Source organism: Zosterops lateralis, assembly GCF_965231275.1.
Source record: "Zosterops lateralis genome assembly, chromosome: 3".
NCBI classification, from domain to species: domain Eukaryota; kingdom Metazoa; phylum Chordata; class Aves; order Passeriformes; family Zosteropidae; genus Zosterops; species Zosterops lateralis.
Window position 1 is genome coordinate 39,052,858 of NC_139764.1, and position 20,855 is coordinate 39,073,712.

General features: G+C 41.5%; 1 protein-coding gene across 1 annotated transcript; it reads right to left on the minus strand.

Moving 5' to 3' along the window:
• Positions 1-6,592: 6,592 nt before the first annotated feature.
• MPC1 (mitochondrial pyruvate carrier 1) lies at positions 6,593-17,551 on the minus strand. The gene is made up of 5 exons (XM_083857270.1): positions 17,408-17,551; positions 12,423-12,426; positions 10,089-10,185; positions 8,330-8,462; positions 6,593-7,600 (listed from the first exon to the last, which is right to left on the minus strand). Exons 1-5 carry the CDS (start codon positions 17,476-17,478, stop codon positions 7,582-7,584), a joined length of 324 nt encoding a protein of 107 aa, XP_083713396.1. The 5' UTR covers positions 17,479-17,551; the 3' UTR covers positions 6,593-7,581.
• Between the last annotated feature and the right edge of the window lie 3,304 nt (positions 17,552-20,855).

A 20,855-nucleotide genomic window follows, 5' to 3' on the forward strand; every position in this document is an offset into this window, starting at 1 on the left:
GTCTGTTAAGCTCTGCCCCTGTAGGGAGGGGTGGGGCAGAGGCCACAGGCTGCCCCAGTGTCGAGCTGTGCCTGCTCCTCCCAGCAGCACATCCTCCATCCCCCCTGTTCAAGCCTGGTCATTCCGTGTAAGTCTTTCCTGTCCTGCTCTGCTCAGATGCTGACCTTGTGTGCCCTCTGGGGCTGCTCTGTGTGTGTGCGCTGTGTGACCGTCCCTTGGGCCAGCCAAAGGAAGGGATCGGGGTGTCCCATGCAGAGTGACGGCAGGCAGCAGTGTGGGCTGGGGCGGAAGAGGGACATGGGTGATAAGGGCTGTAACCTGCTGCTGTGTGAATGAAACTTGATAAAAGCCAGGGCAGCAGAGCCTCCAGTGAGGCCCTTGGGACAGAAACCTCCCCTTCCCACCCACCTCCCCTTCCCACACACACTTAGGAAGTTTCCCATGTGCCTTCTGCTTTGGCTTTCAGGTAAAACACTTGGACAGAAACTTTTCAGCCTGACGACAGGCTATTGGCATCTCAGGAAGCTTTAGGTCAAGGCTAAAATTAACAATGGAAGAAATGCTTGCAGACATGGCTGCATGAAAGTAACCAAACAACAGCAAAATGTCACCTGAGCCAGGCAGCATTGCCCATACCTTGCAAGGACCTGCTCAGGGAGGACAGCGTGTAAGGGGACAACATAACCATGACCCTGCAAGAAGGGGAAGAGAAATGGGAGAAAGAATGGAGAGGGTATATGAGGGTGTGTTTGAGTCTGCCCAAATCATCTTTCTAAGTAGGTCCCAAAATTGTAAAAACTGATTTGTTACGTGTTTTAATTTCAAAGCATAAGTGAGAGCAAAATATAAACCCAAGAAAGTTTTCTTTGGTTTTTTTCCCCTTCCCAATTTATAGATAGATATGGATAGACAGAATTGAAATCTGAGTCTAGCCTTCTGGTCTTCATGACTTCAAGCAGGAGTGGTTGGCTGTACCTTGCATTACTGCTGGCTTTCTGGTAGTACAGGCAGGTAAGCACCTGGCAGGTTTCTGTGTGAACAGACAAGAGCAGTGCACACCTGGGCACTGTGGGGTGTCCAGCTTGCATCCTACTGCTGTCCCCTCTTCCCACCTGCAGCTGCCTGGGCTCTGCAGCCTGCCTGGAACCTATAGCTCTTTCACTCCTGAATGAGGCAAAGGGTGGTTTTTGTTTCCTTGCTATTTTCTTGAGCAGAAGGTTGTCACAGTCAGCCCAAATGTATTTTTCCTAGTTTATCTGCTCAACAGCAATTCTTAATTCTGTGTACTATCATGAAATACTATGAGACAGTCATTACCTTGCCATGACTAAGAGGCAGTTTGGAAGGCCTGTGTTACTCAGTGTTTCTCTGCTGATGAACTGATAAGGCAGCAAGATAAAAAATTACTCCGCTTTTCCAAAAAGGTAAAAATTCTTTTGCAAACACATGTCAAAATAGCTGGTACAAAGTAGCATTATGGCTTTAGATCACAAACCTACCACATCTGAAGATATTTTCTGGTTTTATGATGACAGTGTTATGGATTTGCAAGCCTCAGTTTCTCTATTCATAAGGGATGGTGTAGTTTGCTTACAAGTTTCATTGGTTCTTGACCTTACTGGTTTGCATGTATCTGCTCCTAAATTTGAAGCTAACTAGAAAATCTGCTAAGTAATGTTGCCTTCATGAAAAATGTGTGAATTCAGTCAACTTACTGAATTTGATGCAGCTGGTGGCGTACTTATAATGTACATAGAGCAGTGTCTGTACCCTTCAGTCCTGTGGCTCTAACAGCTGTGAACATGTAAGCACTTATTCCACAAAAATAAAAGTTTTGTGATTGCTCTGGTCATATGTAGGGCTCTAATGTCCTGCAGCCCTCCCCACCTTTGTGTTCTTTACCTTTGGAAATGGGATATTTGTATGAACACTGATGTAGAAAACTGAGGCATACAAAAACCAGCTATAGATGAGCTGTTTCCTGTGTGCTTGGCAGGCACCTGGTGTGTGTGTGATTCACAGGAACACTGAGCTATTGAAAAGCTTTGGAGGAGAAGGGTAAAAGCCTTCATTGCTCACTGTGGCCAGAACAACACACATGCAAGGAAGTACCAAACAGTCTTGTGAGCTCATCCTTGTGTGGCATCATGCCTTCAGATCAGGTAGTGCAGATGCTGGGTCAGCTGATACACTGCTGGATACCCTGCCAAATCTCTGAGCCTGCTCCTGTTACTAAAATTAATCTGGCTGACAGCTGATGCTGATGTTTACCAAGTTACAGTATAAGACACATAAAGTAATAGACAGGCCACTGATCGCACTGCTGGCTTTCTGCTTTTCTTACAGGTGACCCATCAAGTGTGTACAAAAATGCCTTGTAATCCTTGCTTTGCATGGCTTCCCCATGAACAAACAGCAATTGTTTTAGGCTTTTAAGTCATCCTAGGTGGAAGGAGATGTGGTATATCCAAATCTGTAAAACAGGAACATTTGAGATAATCTTGCTACTCCCTTGGCACTGAAACAAGTTAAAATCTGGAGATCTTTCTGTCCTGAAACTGTGATCTCAGACCCAGTCATACTGCAGAGGAGATTATTGTTTTGTCCTGTCAGGAGACACCTTTAAGGTTTCACACTACATTTCCTCTTGAAAGAGGCTACTGGTGGCATTTACGTCACTTGATACCACTCTGAGAAGGTACCCCTTTAGTTAATACATACCTTAGGACAAGAAGCACGATATGCAATTATTCCCAGCCTATAAATCAACATCAATTAGAGCAAGTTACAGCAATGGTTCTCCCCTGAGTAAGTTGTGTACTAAATGCTTTCATAGTTATTGAATACTTCCCAAATTATAAATGGATTACTTTGTACCTTTACATTTTTCTAACACAATGGACCAAATACAGCCACTATGTAAGTGCTGCCATAACTGACATTGCCTTCTCTTGCACCAAAGGCTGGGTTTGGACCAGTTCTCTCCATACAAGTTTCACTTAATGAGAAAGACATGACCCAGATTTCAGACAAAACGAATAAGTGGAAAATTCCTAGCCTTGTTGCCATAGTTACTAGAAACCTGCTGTTAAAGAAGGTGGGAAGAAGGGAAAAGGATGAAAAGTCGGAAGAGAACAGTATCATGGTCAGGCTTAGGCGATGTGATAAAGAGAGGCGATGATCTGGAAGGAGCAGGACCTCAGTGATGACACTCAGAGCAGGTTATCCAGAAAACAGTATTTCTGCCTTCTAGTTGCTATTCAGTTGATTCCAGAGACATTGGTTATTTTTAAGTGGTTACCACAGTGACTAAATGCAATGCAGTGGTAGGTACTTGATATGCAAAGGCAAAAAGGGATTGGGTGGGGAGAGACAGACTTCTCCACAATTAATTTAATAAACAAATTGCCTAACTTTAAAATTGCTTTTCTACTTTATGAGATTGTAAAATTTGCAGCAATGTGTTGCTCAATCAGAATAAACTTTTTAGCCTTTGTTTAAGTTGGCAGCAGAAATCTCCAGCTCTATAGAAGCAGAACTGCAGTCATATTGCATCAGGCAGTGAGCACTGTTCTTCCCCAAATGCAGATAGGAGCAATGCACCCTGTGAGACACAGGCTCAAAACCTAGGAGAGCTGCTAACTGTGTTTGTGAATATTTGCTATATTACAGTTTTATATTCTACCACAAACTTTAATGTCTGTCACATGAAGAAACAGACTGTATTTATTAAGGGCTTTGGATTAAGTGATATGAACATATCACACTAATAGATTTTTTTATTACTTGTCCCTATCTCATCTCTATTCCTGCTATTTTTGACTGCCTTCACACTCTTAGAATCGGCATGTAAAGAAATAACCTGTGTCTGCATCTGTAGCAGTGGAATACAGATCCATGTAGTACCCTGGAAACACAGATTTGAAGTAAATGTATTGGTTGTTTGATGATCTATGTATTAGTTGGACCATAATACAGTTTGTGGCAGCATTCATGCAAGAACCCAGGGAAAACACTGAAGTAGTTACAAGATTGGTCTGTCCTAGTCTAGGACTGTATTTTCTAAGCACTTTATTTCCATATCAAAACCTGTCCCATGGAGACAACTCTCCCTTTTTTTACTGCCTTCTGTCTCTAAACTTTCTGAGACTTCCCCCCACCCAATTCTCTGCTGTGCTGTCCTTGCTCAGATGACACTACTGTGCTTTGTATAGATAACAAAAGTTATGCCACGGAGAACTACATTTTACTGTGAGGGCATTTTCTCTGAGAGCTGTCAGGCTGTACTGGTAGCACTGTAGCCAAGAGATTTTTCTGCTGGTTTAAGAGTAAGGAACATTCACTTCATATAGAAGTCTTAGAAATATAAAATCTCCAAAACAAAAACAAAAAATAACAAAAAAAACCCTACTCCAAACCAAAACAAACTCTAAAAACTTCCCAAACAACCCCCCCCCCAAAAAACCTCCACCCATATACAGCAGCATTGGCTGAAATGATTATAAAGCATGAGACAGTTATGTGAGGCTGAACAAAATTCACTATGAGTAGATATTATTGCACTCATTAAAGAATCCTTGCAAGTAATTCCTTCTCTTCCAACCACACAATTATGGTTATTGCTTTCTGTTGTGTAATTATCATGCTACCACATGATTTTCACATTTGAATCATAAATCATTAAGCTGCCAGATCAAGGACACTCAATCTTGCCAAAGCAGAGGAGATTGCGAGCTACTTTGATGCCAGTCAGTTATAGTCTTACATCTTCCCTTTAAAATATGACTCAAGACACCTCCAGCTCAAACTGGGGAGAAGGGGGGGAAGACAGACTGAAAGCTTAGCTGGTACTCCCTCCCATTTGAATTCCTAAGGGTGTTGCATTCCTTACCAGCAGTGTAGCAGGACTTCCTCAGAAAGATGAGAAATCCTTTTCTGTCTGAAGACATGAAAAAAGACAGCAGCTGTTGCTATAGCAGTAACCACTGCAGCAAGAGAGGAAAGGCCACGTGGCTCCTAGTCTTACTGTGGTGGAACAGAGGCAAAACACAGGGAGCAGAGCAGCACAGGTTTCCAGTGACGGGACATATCTTACAGCTAAAAGTTGTTATTAAACTAAGCTATGAAATTAAAACCAAGTAGGTATTTCAGAATCATGGCAAGTACAGACAAGCCCTATAATCTTATAAATCAAATGCAAATACCTGAGCTCTAACTTATAATTTATCAGTGAAACTCACATAGCCCCATTCTTTCATCCAGTGCTAGCTGAGGGGAGTAAGAAAAGAACAAAAGGAAGCCGTTAGAACCATTAAGGTATTAAGAATACACCATCTCCAGTTCTCTTTAAGCTACTGTTCCTCTTTTTGAATTATCCCAAGGGGCCTCATCCTAAAGTGGCCACATGCCAGCATATTTCAGTGTTTTGTGTCAGAGTAGGGTGCTGACTAATCATACAATTATGTATTGCAATAATTCCTTTAAATAATATTCCAAGAATCACCTTACTCCCAGCACCTTTAAACAAAGAAATAGTATGGAAATGGCTTGGTAAATAATGCTTTGACTGTCACTAGGCAAACTGACAGGCAATGGAAATCCAGCCCAGACTGGATTTCCCTTCCCAATGAGAGCCCGGTCCCTTCAAGTCCCATGAAAAATGCTTTACTGCCACCCCTTACCCGTTTTTAAGTCTGTATGGGCTGCAGGAAACATCCCTGGCTTAACATTAATCGAAGCAGGGTAAAGCCCACTTTCCACCTGCAATTCACTCTTGCTCTAGTCCAGTAAGAAAGAATTGGAGCCGTGTCATAGTGAATGGATTAGGCAAAGAAAGAAAAAGAAGGAAATAAAGTATGGTGCAGCCACCAGGAAAATGAGAGAAGGAACTCTTGCAAATGGTATTCTCTGGGTAGAGTAGCAAAGAGCCTGTACTGCAAGCTTCGCGCAAGAGCAGCATAACGCATTTCAGACCTATGAAGTTAAACTCAGTTGTAGCTTTTTTTTTTCTCTCCAGAAGTAATATAACAAACGATAGGGTGCCAAGATAATCAGTTGTCCTTTTCTGCTTGTGTCTCACTACTCATTTGTACCAGTCTAACAGTGCTTCTATTCCAGGAGACAGGGAGAGAGGGATGGTGACTACTTTTGTGACAAGACAGCAGTACTGACAGGGCAGCCTTATGCAGGAACTTGTCTAAACAAGAAGCAGCAGTCAGTACCAGCTTTATCCACCCAGCAGACATGCCCTATTAACCTCTTTCTTGTATGTCCATCAAAAAACGTTGCCATCACGATAGAGATGATCAATTAAGACTTGCTCTGATTGCTAGAAGACAATATGTAATACTGATTGAGTTGCATAATGAGAGCTCTGAATTCAACCTTGCCTATCACAGCAGGACTACGCAGTCTAAGTACCCATACACTCTTTCAGTTTTAGGTATTAAGATCCAGAGGCCACTTACCTAAATTCAGTACATACCATTTCTTTTTTCAGCCTGTTTTTGCTTCATGCCCTTACAGTACTGAAGTGACATTCCATAATAAAATTTCACTTCTGGGTCTGTTATCACAGTATGAAAAACAAAACTTTTCCAAGTGTTCAAGAGTTTTATTGCCATTTGGAACATGTTTATTGTTCAAAAACACTGCACTGAAAATAAGTCTGTAACATATGTTCTCACATTCTTTGTCAATTATATCTTTATAGCAATGTAACTTTCAGGCAGATCATGCAGGAAAACCACTCTCACAATCAAGTCAAAAACTACTGAAAGGCACTTCGTGTCTTTCAGATCAGACTCTAAACAAGTTTAGTTTTTGCCTGTGTAAGAATTACATACATCTAGAATAACTCAAACAGTAGGAAAAAAATAAAATCCACATAGAACTTCTTAAAGAACAGTATCAGGCTTTGTTGCCTTCCTTCATTCAGTGCTATGCTTTTGTTTTTCCAAGCCTTCTTTAAATAGTGTGCGACATAAAAATGGATGTTAATGAAGTCTCTTTACTGAGACAAGGCATGCAGTGAGGGAAGAGTGATGGCTGCTCACTTCCTGGCTGCCTATCTACACATTTGTTCTTGTAGATCAGCAAGCCACTGCTTAAGTTAAAAAAAAAAAATAGAATAGGAATGAATGCACTCAAGTTAAATGGCTTTTAAGAATATGTTAATACATAAACAATACCACCTACAGTTCTGTTTACTGACCTCTGTTCATGTTGATTTTTAAATGAGTTTTGTCAAACCATCATGGGCCACTTTTGTAGACTGCTAGATAAAAAAATTGGTTTTCAAATATTGCTTGTTATTTGGGTGGCTAACTTTTTATTAAAAGGATAGTTATTAAAGATCAGTAAGGCAGCAAGACTTTAAATGTAATGGTTTACTTTGCTGAATAGTACTTTTTAAAAGGCAAGATAAAAAAATTATTAGAAGACTTCTTGGTAGGGTTATATTCATAATAGGTGTTTCTGTTTCATCCCCACTGTAATTGTCACAGCAACTGTAGATGGCATGTCTTCCCTTGGTTGTCATTCAGGATGAATACATTCCCTGGCTTATTTCAAGTAATATATTTAGTTCTTTTTCTCCAGCCTGCCAAAAGAAAAACAGCTTTTGTAACAGTGAATATTGAAATACAATTCCTATTTAAAAAACTCTGAACTTAGAGTAGAACTTTATGAATGAAGGACATTGGTCAGTAATTTACACAGAAGTCCACTTGCACTTTTGCACAGTATCATTTTTTAATTTATAGTTCAGTAGATTCCATCCTCTATAGCTCCACAGTAGTTTCTTGGGGCAGAAGAGAGAAAAACCATAATCCTGACTCACCAGGATTGTTTGGGGCAGTGTCTGCACTGCTTGCTGTGCAGTGAGGGTGTGAGACTGATTGCAGCCTGTTCCCCAGACACACTCAGTTGGCTCTACCTTGTGTATGGAACAGTCAGCTCTGATAGATTTGGGGTGACTTCTCTTTCACACATACAACTCCTTCACACTTTTATGGATGTTAGGAATTAGTTACCAACAGGGACACCCACAGACAAACCAACAGACCCCAAAAAACACCCCCCAAAATAGCCAGCAGCTGCTGAAGACCCTGTCTACACTCTCTCATGACCATAAGGGCTTCCTGCCCTTTCTATCTGCAGACCTCAGAGGGTTCAAAGGAGGTGCAAAGTAGAAAGTTCTGCCTACTGACAACAAGCTTGTTAACAGGTTTGCAAAAGGTAAGAGTTCAGAAACCACGTAGAGCTTTGCACCACACTAACATCAATTATGCATCAGTTTATGACTTCCCCATTTAAAAATGTGACTTGCCTGTATTTGATCAGTCGTCCTCCTTGAATAAGTTGTGCAATTTCATTAGTGAAGTGGCATGCAAAAAGAAGCCAGTTCCTTGGCTGCACTTTGTAGGCAAATCTCATGAAAGCCAAGGAGTAACAACACAGTGCTGCAAAAGATGATAGATCTTGTTAAAAGACTGTAAATATCTGATTTTGTGGAGTCATAGTTTTCCTACTAGTAAAATGTAGTGACAGGTGGATTTGTTGCTGCTTATGAGTTTTTCCAACAGCCCTACAAACATACCCACTTTGGGGATCCAATAAAAGAAAACATAAAACTGCTCATTTCTGCTACACAACATGGCTGCAGCTTTCCATAAAAATTCATTTTACTCATACACCATCCTGTGATGCAACTGAAGTCTTTTTAGTTTATTGTCTAAATTACCTCAGCCAGAAAATAAGAGTTTATCTCAATGAGACACAGTCTGACCTATACTATTATTCTGACAATTTCTAAGATGAAGCATTTTTAAAGACACTAATCACTGAAATACAGTTCTTTCTGGGAACATTTTAAAATGGACTTTAAGATCAGGAGCTTTCAATGTCCAGGAAATCATGAATATTCAGAAACATGAAGATTTGTTACCTGCTTTCCCAAAAGATGAGAAACTATTTTGATTTACTCTGCTACCATACTTAAATTTAAATACAGGAAATTACAACCCAAGAATCCCCGAGTTTTGTAAAAGTCTGACAGGCTTAAAGAAAAAAAAAAAAAAAAAAAAGGGTAAATTAATTGTTCAAGGAAAACAGCCTGTTCTAAAAAAGTACAAATATTCTTTTTTCATCTCCCAGGTTCTGTACACACACCAAACTATACACATCTGCAAAAATTTAAAAAGGTGTCTCAACATTGCTGAGCTGGGTAGCTACCACCAAAACACTATTTGCAAAACAGTTTTGCTGTACTGGAGCAAAGTCTTCTGTCTCAGGGAAGTTGATTAAGGGACTGAATTACTCTAAGCAGAGCCTAATGATAATGAGGCTATAAAATTTCTTAAGCCAAAAGTATTTTGCTTGTGGGAAGAAGAATTACTCAGAATTAAGTTATTAAGTGAATTAAGGAAGAGACATAATGCCAAAATTAAGCTAAGAAATTTAAACAGCAAGATTGCTAATCCTAGAAAAGAATTTGAACATAGACATCTAGGCAAAAACTATATATATTCCAAAGAGATGAGAAAATATTGCTTATGCATTTAAAAAGAATTTCTCATTTAAAAAGAATTTCTCATTAAGAGTCACAATAGTCTCTCATAGACAACTGCTTTGCAAGGAGTTAAAGTCTTCTTTGCTGCTTCTTGCACCCTGCTCACCAAGCATCACCATTTCTTTACTTTGTCAGTGCTGATAATATTTAAATCTCACACTAATCACAAAGGATCATTGTTCTTTGTATAAAGAATAAAATTGAGTAAAGAGATATATTTTGAACAAGTGTGTGCAATAGTATAAGATAACAAGAGTTACAGTCTTGAAAACTGCTAAGGGTCAAGAACTGCCTCATTCTCCCCTTCCAAATTAGTAGAAAGCTTTCCAAAAAAGAGCCCCGAAGTTTTTCAGTACCTCAATTTAAATGAGCCTCTGAAGTTATGTAACAAGATATTTGATATCTAGATCTGCTTTGATCAAAAGTTTGCAGACAACTAATAATATATCACTGCTTAAAAGATAGAAACTGTGTTCTGGAGTCAGTTTTCCAAGAAGAAGTTTGTCTCAAGTCTTACCAAATGTCATTCGGCCACTGACAATTTCTGGCGACTTCTTCATGTCATTAATAGCAGCAACAGGAAGACCCCAGTTGGCAACTGGCCCCCAAAAGTGCTGTGAAGAGGGAAAACAAAAATAAAGTTAAACAGAAACAAAAATCTCCTGCAGTATTCTTACAGTTTTTTCTTAGCCACATAAAAGTAGAAGGCAGGGTTATGGGTAAAATTCCATGAAAAATACAGACTATTTTTAATGAGAGAGAAAAACTAAACCTTTCCTTTACTGGGATCTGCTCTTCAGAAGGAAAGGTAAAGGAACCTACTCTGGATCTTCTTTCAGACTGGAAAGGAACTATCTAAAGCCATTGAAATAGAATTTTGTGTAATTATAGCTCAGCAGTCGTTAGCATCTGATTGGCATTGTCAAATACTTCTGAGCAGAGAATTAAATTTCCCTTTTTCAAATAAGACTCCTCAAAAATACAATGAAAATGTAAGGACTTAATGAAATGAAGAACTGGAGCTGTTTTCATTTTACACTGAGGATGAAGAAAAGCTCAGCATCTTGTGAGTGCTTACACCCTCTCTTTGAAAGAGCAGGGCCAGCAAGCAAAGCAACTGTTACCCTGAGCTTCATCTGCAGTTGCTGAAAGAACTTGGTGATTACTTAAAACTCAGTGATTCAACAAACGTCAGAGGAGAGCAGTTAGCAACAGGTGTGTACACAGATAGAAAAAACAGGGACAAGAATTGGAAGGATCGATTCAGAAAAACTGACAAGTTTATTTTGAAAGAGCATTGTCTAAAAGACTCTAAACTGAGAAAGTGTTTTAAGTTCGATTTCCACTACTGTTATGAGCAACAAGGCTTCACCAGAACTCTTTGCACAGAAGATACACACAGTATTTGCCTCAGGTTCTTCTAAGTAGAAACTCATTCTCAAAAGTAACTTGGCCAGATACAACAAAAGAGATGCAGCTCAAGAAAAAACTTTGCAGATACCAGCTATACCCATTCTTTTGACATTTCCTGTAACTGTAACATGTTTAATGATTTGGAATTCTCAGGGGGTATTTAAATTTCTTACAATTTTAATTCTAAGATATTCTTGCCAGTCTTGGTTGTAACACTAGAGTCAAGACTAAAAGCCACACTTGCTTCCTGCAGCTGCAATAGAAGAAACTTAAATTGAAAAAAGTTACACACACAGCTTTGATGTTCAACTTCAGTGCAATATGCAAAATACAGTATTTCTGCAAATTCAGATTTCTAACAGTATTCTGAAGAAGAGAAAAAAGCACTTGTTTGCTATATTCCTAATGCTAAGAAAATTGCCATCTGTAATGGTTAAAGCCTCTCGGGCATGTCAGAGCTAACAGGGCACAACTGAGGAGAGTTGCATGACTGCAACTCCCAGTGGTATTTACACTGCACCACCACACCAAAGTAAACCTCAAGTGGAGAGACACTACCTGTACCTAGTGATGGTTTATAGTCATTTCAGGGGTCTCATTTGAACAACTGTAGTTTATGAAAAATAAGCTTTTTTTTTTTGGAATCTATGAAATATTTACAGCTTTTAAGAATCTGAGTGACAACTTCTGTTCTGAACAGTAAATTAAATCAATTTGGCATTTTTACTTAATCAGTTGCCATTAGAACATAACCAAATAATACGCCATAAGATTATGGACTACTCAAATCCAGTCTGTGCAACTGGAGAATCATCAGTGAACAAAAGTACTGCAGCGGTAGCTTTTCTCTGCTGACAAGGAGTTTTATTTGGAACCTTGAGATGGCTATCAGGCTTTAGGAGCCTCCAGGCAGGCAGCCCTTTGAAGTCTCACAAGAATTCAAGTACACCTATAAGTCTGTCTTTTGTCTAGGTAGAAAAACAAATCTTCCCTAACATTATGAGTCACAGTACAACAGGCATAAAATTCCCACTTCCAGTTTCAGGGACAAACTGAAAGGGTCCAGGACAGAAGAGTGTAGTGTGAGTTGTTTTGTACATTTATGGTCTGGCCTGAAGGCCATGAGAGATAAGGCAGGTAGTTTGGTTATGTAACAGTACTGCTGTTACATAGAAGAATGGGATTCAAACTGCTCTGATCTCCTTAGCAAAGGAATATGGAAAAAATAAAGACCCTTTAATTTAAGACATTCTGAAGGAGCTAACGCTTGGTCACCTTAACCTCAGACTTGCAATTAAATATTCCGAGTGCATCACTCCTGGAGGTTTGCAGTATGCTTTTCAGGTGCAGACAAAGTCACAACGGTACCAAGGAAAAAAGCAGCAAGTTACTGAAGTTAGGAAGAATGTGAAATCAGAAATCCCCTCCCTTTTCTTACCGTACTGTTCAAGTGCCCCATCATGGTTTTCCATTCAAAAAAGCACATGAAAGAAACAAGAAAAAAAATAAAAACCACACATTAGTTTCTTTCGTGATCTACACAGACAAAAGCATAACACAATAGAAAATAGGCAGAAGTCAGGAAGCTGCCACAGCATTAACATTGAATAATGTATTAGTGTTTAAAAAACCCCATTTTCTACAAGAGCTGTCACTGTGACAAATGTTTGCAGCTCTTTTTCCCAACTACATAAAATCCCATTATGGTGAGTGGAAGACATTCAACCCTTCAGAGCACCCAAGATCCCACCCCAACTAGTTTAAAAGATGCCAAAAGACATCAAGTTTTGTCATGACAAAGCTAAACTGCCAAAATTCTTCAGTTAAAGCTTTGAAACTGCTTGGAATTCTCTGTATAACTCTGCAAGTAGGTCAAACCAAAGACTGCCAGATACCCTCCTGTCACTTTGTCTGGGCCAACTGTGGCTGTCCCAAACATGAGCTATAACACATTCTCAGTGATGTATGTAAATACACTTCAGCCATGTTTGAGATCCATTTCAGTGATCATCTAGGTACCAGTTTATGTAATAACTTAATGATCTATGCATAAAAGACTACAGCATACATTTAAGATTGCTTGTTATGAAGTGTTTGTAACAAAAGCTTACTAACTTTTAAACACCTTTTTAACAAAGGTATTGATAAGACTTAGTTCTGAATTATGACTTACAAGAAAGCATTTCTTATCAGAAATAGGTAGGCCAATAGAAAGCCTAGAACTGCTCTGAGTTGCAGAACACTTTGTCACTATCACTTCCCTCACACTGATTTCCATGTTCTTAGATCACCATTTTATAAATAGCCGTGGTAAGGGAACAGTCAGGTCTACTCAGGAAATCACACAGGATGTGTGTTTCAGTGAGTCTTCACTACAAGTTGGTTCAAGGTGCTTAGTTTGGATGCCCTTGACTAGTCTAAGCACTTGGGTTTTGTTTTCTCTTTAACTGATCTGCAGCAACAGTTGACTCAAGTTCACAAGACAAACTTAAAATTTTACATAAAACCTTAACTGAACAAGTTCAGGTGTGTCTTCTGGCACCACATTTTTGTTTCAACACAAGTCAGCCCTAATTTTTGAAGTGTAAGTTGTTTCTAGGGAAGTGAAAGCCTAAAATAGAATCAAACTGATACTACTTTAACAGAGTAGGCAGCTCTGGCTAAGGTCTCACAAGGTTGTCCTTACAATGACATGGGAGTGGAACACTTGTCATGCTTTAGAAGAAGGCAAACCAAGGGCACATTGACTCTTCCAGGAAACAGGCATCCAAAGCTCTGCAGCCAGGAGAGTTGCAACAAATACACCACATCCAATGGTGAGGAAACTGCACCATGTGCATGCATCTGTTTCTGAAGTGACTACATTCCAAATTAGTAGTTTCCAAGAACTTAAAGAACTAAATTCAGTCTCTTAACAAAGAGAACACTGCACTAATGTTTTTAGAACTGTGAACAACAACTGTTTGATTTATTTACTCAATTTCCAAGTGTCAGTTTTCTGTATAAATGTTTAGATATGACAAGAGGAACCCAGGGCTGCTCAATACCTTATCAGTACTAAGTTCATTCCAAAAAGGCTACAGTAAGATTTAGATTTAGCTTTCTAGAATTTCTGCACGTATTTTCCTCATTCTGGCAATAAAAACATCAACAGGCCAGAGACCATTCTGTAAATATAGGTGAACTGTCACTATGTTTTCCCCATACTGCCATCTCCTAAGTGGAAAGGGCACTGCCCCTCTGCAAAAGGGCAGATTGTTCAGTTCTCACCACACACAAGACAAACAGGTGCTGTGTCCTTCAGTTTCTAGCACACATCACAAAGGACTTTCTATTTTAAAGTTCTTATATCATCCTGTTTAAAGATTTACTAAACAGAACTGAAGATCAGCTAATTTTAGTTTTATTACCGATGCAAACTCCTCTGAAGTTTGCTTAAATTAAAAGAAAGTTCCTAGACAGCTCATATCATTTCAAGTACTCAGGCTTTCCAGGGAATGAATCATCTCTATTTCAAAGCCCTCTGTATCAACAGTCCCTACACTGGCATTAGTGCCGAGTCATCAGGAAGAGACATTTCAGAAGTGCCCCAGCACACTGCAATGTCCGTGGTTATTTTTCTGTTACCAGGAGATTTCTGGATTCCTGATCCTCTGGATGACATCATTATGTGATGAAAATGATTTAGGCTTCTACCACAAGATAATGACAGCCTGTCTAGAATGATGTCCCGCTCTTTAAGGAGGAGGGAAGCTGTTTTATTAGATGTTTTTCAGAAAAAGCTTTAAATCAATAGGCTAGGAAGTAAGAGGATGCAGTTGCCTACTATGAGTGGCTTATAGTGACAGCTGCCATTTTTAGAACCTTCAGAAAAAATGCAACTTGAGGTTCACAACACACAGAGCTACCAGGCTTTAATATGCTAATCAAATAGTTTTAAATCAACATTACTGCTGCGTTTTACAAGAAGCAGGAAAAGTCTACCTACAGCTTATGTTCTTACTATGATAATTTTGAAGCATTAAGATACAGTTAGGGTAAATTAGTATTTATATGATTTACAGTCATTCAGATCCCAATTAATCACCACTAGCAAAATGCCAGATGTGAAACTGGCAGAACAATTAATTTTTAATGACAGTTTAAAAACAATTTCTCCTGTTTCTTTGTGCAAGATCCAAAAGCTAAGCCATGACATAACACAATTCTAATGCCAGATATACCCACCTGAGCAAAGCAGCTGCATTTTGCTGGCTTTCATGTTTGCAGGTTATGAAGCTAAAATCTAAGCGACTTATTCCAATACATGTCTGCAAGTTTTGATTGCCCCAAGCCATAATAACGGAGCACTTAATCCACCACTTTGGGGAACTTCAGTTATTGTGTTGAGGGTCTAAAGCCTATCACTGGTATCCCAAACAATACCTTAATTCATTAATTCCAACAAACAAGGTTCAAGTTTACAAAGCCTTGATTCCCTGCAATGATTAGATGCTGATTCTTAAAACAGACACCACAGTCTCAGAGCTTTAAACACACTTTTGCTCCATGAGCAAAGAAAGGACTTTTTTCAGGAGAGAGTCCTGTAGTCTGGGGAAGAAATAATCTTCAGGAAGAAATGCAAAGAGATAACACTCCATTTCTTCTATGGAGAAGACAGGCAAGTCTTTTACTGACAGCAATTTAAATTTTAAACTCAACAAAAAGCCAAAAACTTAGACACTGATGTCCTAGTGAGGAAGAAACAAAGCTGAAAGGCCAGAGCAGATGGAGCAACTGACTTTAGCTCTTCCTGACACACCCAGTAACTGGAGCACAAACTAAGCAGGTATCTTCGTATATAGCAAGGCAAAACACATTGTACAATGGTAGAAACCTGTGGAATGCTCTTTTACTGCAATACAGTCACATACACAGCTTGTTTGAAGATTAGATGAAATACCTCTAAAAGGCTTTTTTTTAAAAAAAACCTTCTCAGTCTTGGGCGAGGATAGAGATACTTCCTGTACCTGTGATGACATTAGGAAGCAGCTCTTATATCATCTGGGTGTTTGCTTTTCTAATTATGAAGCCGATTACTGGTTTAATGGCCATTTACATGCTTCACATGAATCCTGTTACAATTAACTAAATGTTAACACTATCAAGCTTACATGGCATCCTGAAGACTTTCAAAAGGAATCACAGAAGCCTGCTCTGAACTTTTTGTTTTGCTTCAGAGTTGTTATCTTACTTCTCATATTTTTGTCCCACTGTTTCTGTGGATTTTGATTTTGGGAATAGCAAACAAACTGGGCAAACTTCCCAGTGCCTCACCATCCTCACAGTAAAGCATTTCTTTCTAATGTCTAATCTAAGTCTGTCCTACTGAAGTTTAAGGCTTTACTGAGCCTTTATATTATAAATCCCTCATCCACACAACCTTACACCACCATCTCTTGCTACTTTAACCAAGACGACGTTTCTCAGATAAACAGATGTCCTCCTACATGCTTGCTCAACATCAAACACCAGTTGCAATAGATGCAGGTAAAATAGCAACCAACAGCTATAGTGAAAGGTTGCTCAACCCTTTTTATTAGAAGGGACCATTTTTATTTGTTTAGTTTGTCAAACAGCCTGTCAGCCAGAGAAACTTCAGCCTGCCTACCCGAGACTGGTCCTGCACAGTGCTTCAACAAGATTCACATATACCAAAACTGTTCTTGAGGGCAGCCATGTAGTTTCAGTCCCGAGTGCCATACCCCTCACCACAGCACTCAAGACAAAGCCTGACACAAGCACTGAGCTGTCTGGGAGGTGACTTAAGCCACATTCCCCCGACAGCGCGGCTCTAACAAGCCTCTGGAAAGAGCGACCTACTTACAGGTACTCAGAGCTCCAAATAACCGATCCTCACTCAGACTGCACCCATGCTCAAGCTCGCTTCTGCCCTTGCAGCGGGCAGCGCTCAGACTGTCCCGCACAGACTGCTGTGCCGGCTGTCCCCTCAGTGCCGCGGCCCGGGGCGGGCGGCCCTGGGGCTGTCACGGCCGGCTCGGGAAGGTCACGGAGGGACGCGGCTGCCGCGGCAGCTTCAAAGCGCGCCGCGTCACTTCAAGGTCAAGGCCGGTTTGCTCGGGCCGGGCCGGGGCGGGACAGTGACAGCCCCGGCCCCCCCCGCGGGCCGAGGTGACGGCGGGCGAGACCAGGGGAACGACGGGACCAGGAAACGTCCGCACCGGCTCCTCGCTGCCTTCTCCCCGCGCCCAGGCGCCGGCGAGGGCGAGCTCGCCGGGGGTCAACCGGTGCCAACCGTCCGAGCCCGTCCCGGGTGCCCCGAGGCTGCGGGGACGGAGGGGCGCGGGGACCGGACGCTGCTCTGGGCCGCCCGACCGAGCAGGGCGGTGGGTTCGGCGATGACATCCCCCGCGCCGCGCTCACCTCATCAGGTAGTCCCTGAACTCCTTGCTGCGCACATAGTCCACGGCCTTGCGGCCCAGCGCCGCTGCCATGGCGTCTCGGCGGCGGTGGGGAAGGGAGCGCTCGCCTGGCCCGGCCGCCTCACGCCGCCGCTGCCGGTGACAACTGCCCCGCGCGCCGCCCGCCCCCCGCTTTACGGCAGCGCGCGCCCCCCCGCCCCGCCCCGCCCCGTCACCGCGGCGCTCTCGCCGCCCATTGGCCGCGGCGGCCCCGCCTCCCGCGCGCGCCCGGCCCGGGGAGACGGTCACGGGCAGGGGGAAAGGCAGGGGGCCGTAAAGCAACGCGGCGGGAGGAGGGGGGGAGGGGGAGACAGCGTCGCAAAGCGCGGCGAGGAGGGGTCGCCGTGGGCTGAGCCGCCGGCATTCCTCCGCAGCGCGCGGGGCAGCGTCGCGCGGCGGCTCCGCGGGCCGCCATTGGCTGCGGGGCCGCGGCAGGTGTCTCCCTATTGGCGCGCGCCGCCCCTCGCGGGGCGTGCGGCTCCGCCCCCCGTGGCGCGAGCGCGGCGTGAGGGGGCAGCGGGGGGCGGGAGGGGCGCGGTGGCGCCGCGGGGGTGGCGGAGCTCTGGGACAGACACCTTGGAGGACGTAGAGTTTTCCTGTCTGGAGACATTCCAAACCCACCTGTTTCCAAACCGACCAAACCCTGACGCGTCCCTGTGTCACCTAATCTGGGTGACCCTGCCTTGGCAGGGAAGCTGGACTAAAATATCTCCAGAGGTCCCTTCCAACCCCAGTTATCGTGTGATTCTGTGATAAGTACTTCAGTAAGTTTTGTTGGACTGGTCTAAGATCCCATCTGTCACCAGCACTTTCTATTTCATACCTGAGCAGAGGTTGCTTATGTTTAGAAGATAAACTCCAACCTTGCTAATACTGTGTCTGGAAAAATTGGGCCAAATTCTTATGTCTTTGCTCAGTGCACTAGAGATAGTGAAAATGGATGTTTATCTCCTGTGCTTTCCAAAGACTTGCAGCCTCATTTTTTAAGGTCCACAGCCAGGCTGAGAGTGCAGCCAGGGGCACAGCTATGCTCTGCAAGAAGCTGCTTTGTTTCCCTGTGTTTCCCTCTTCCCTGCAGGATCTCAAGTTAAAACAACAACAACAACAACAAAACAACTAAAAAAAGCCACAAAACCCCACAAAACACACACACACACACAGAGCAAACCCCAGATGCTCAAAAACTGTACAAAAATGTTCCAACAAAAAGCTTCTCTTCATACTTCTTCCCTCACTGCTTGCTTAGAGAGCAGCAGGTTTGAGGAAAAGTGTTTGATAATCTCTCCTTCTTCTATATATATTCAGCACATGATATGACACCCCACAACAACGCCCCGCTTTGCTGTGTGAGTGGAAGAATTTTAATCCCCTTGGCATATTGCATTATGAAAAGCCAAAACGTAGCCCAGCATGTTTCTGTGGGCTACTTAGACTCCTATTTAAAAGCAGCAAATGTGAATCTGAACAAGATCTCAAGGAATCATTTATTCCAGTTCAGTCAACATGCACTGACACAAGGAAGGTCTATGGAAATCAGTCCTCTATGTTCAAACAAAATCCTCATGTGGTTGGATTCCACATATCCTAGATTGGCCAGGGCTCAGTCATTAATAGTTATAGCTACAGTTATAGAACTAATTTTTAGCCTTACATAATAAAGCTAAAAATGTAGTCTTACTCCTCTTTACTGAAAAAGTGTTATTTTTTCCCCCCTAACTCCATGTGGGGAGCAAAACAATAATATGTCTGCATTGGGAGGCATTGTTCTTCAGTCTTTCTTCCTGGATAAACAAGTTTTTTTTAGCCTTTTCCCACAGGCTGTGCCTATTACATTTTTTAATCTTTTGCCTACTCCATTTGTGTTTAGCTTTCTTAAGGCATAGCCAAGGGTCACCATGTCTCAGTCAAAGCCTTACCAGCTTACCAGCTTACTCTTCTCCAATTTTGAGAGTATCTCACTTTTTTCTTTTTGTTTTGTTTTCAAAATAGTTAATGGAAAAATCATTAACCTGAAATGTGTCCAGAAGAAAGCAGTCCCACATGACAGGCTCTACCAGTTACACAACAAAACCAGCCAGCAAGGACTTGAAGTTTGCTTTTGTTCTTATGTATTTATAGGGGGTTTATTTGCATAGGGTTTTTAGGCTTGTTGTAAGGATACCAAAACCAGTACAAAAGATCCCCTTTAATGTATCCATAGCTTTTCTTTTACCCCTTTTAGCCTGTTCAGTAGAGAAATTAGATTGGATTTGACATGAGTTGCTCTTGGGAAGTCCATGTTAGGTGTACTTTTAAGCCTGCTGTTTCCTGAGTGAACATTAACTGGTAGTTTAATAAATTATTGAAGCAGGCTTTTCTTTGTGGTGTTTTTTGGTTTGTTTTGGTTTAGTTTTTTTAATGTCAGAATTAGGCCATTTGCTGAATTTTTGTGAACCCCTTCTCTTCAGACGTATACTGTGCTCCGGTGTGTGACTGCTTTGTCCTTCCATGACCTGGAGAAAAATCACTGATCATCTTAAACTGATCATTTCAAATTGCTTCTGTGAGGGCCTGGTGGATGTCAGAGCAAGTTTCATTAGGTTTTTCCACTTTTTTTTTTTTTAAATATATTCCACCTGTTTTTTCCCTACTCTGAATGATGCTTCTTCCTATTTTTTTTTTTCATGCTAAATTCATACATATTTTGGATTATTATTACCACACTTCTGCTTTTATCTGTCATGGACTCTTTCTGCATTATTTAATGACTGCAACTTCCTTTGTCTCATTTTATTTTCTAATGCTTTTATCAAACTCCTTTGTCTTTTCTGTCTCATGATAGTTGAAACTGATTTAATATCTCAACCTTTCTGATTCTGTTATCTGCAAGCTTACACCATTTCTTTATTTTCATCTACTCATATATCCTTTTGGCTTTTTACTTGTTCCCTTTTAATTTTTAGGTCATTATGTGCTTGTGAATAAGACAAGCCATATATGTCAAAGGATGGCCCTTGTGTTTCTTCTAATCAGAACAAGTAATTGTAACTGGTTTGGTTTTCAAACAGACAGGTTTGAAATCCTGCAATCTTTTATCCTTTAGATTATCTTCACAAATACCCTGCCTGTCACTTGCTGGAATTTCTTCCTGACATTCTCATTGCTTTCTTTTGTTTCTTGTTAGCCTTGTACTTCTGACCTTTGCAAGGAAATACTTCTGAAGTTTATCTGGCTGTCCAATTATTCTCCTTATTTTCCCTCAGCCTTTGTCCAGGTCAGTAAATTTTTAACTCACTTACTGACTTCTGTTACTGTCGGTCATTAAGCTACAACTTTTCCTGGTTGGATTTGAAAGCTGGTGTGCCTGAGTTCTCTTCCGGTTTTTTAGCTGTTGGACTCTACAGCTGTGCAGCAGTTCCTCTGCATGGGAT

What these genes read in the sequence shown, in the direction of transcription:
- MPC1 (XM_083857270.1), bottom strand. Translation starts at nt 17,478, where the DNA reads ATGGCAGCGGCGCTGGGCCGCAAGGCCGTGGACTATGTGCGCAGCAAG. An exon ending in CAGTGGCCGAATGACATTTG is followed by an intron (nt 8,463 to 10,088) that starts GTAAGACTTGAG and finishes CATCTTTTGCAG; the next exon opens with CACTGTGTTGTTACTCCTTG.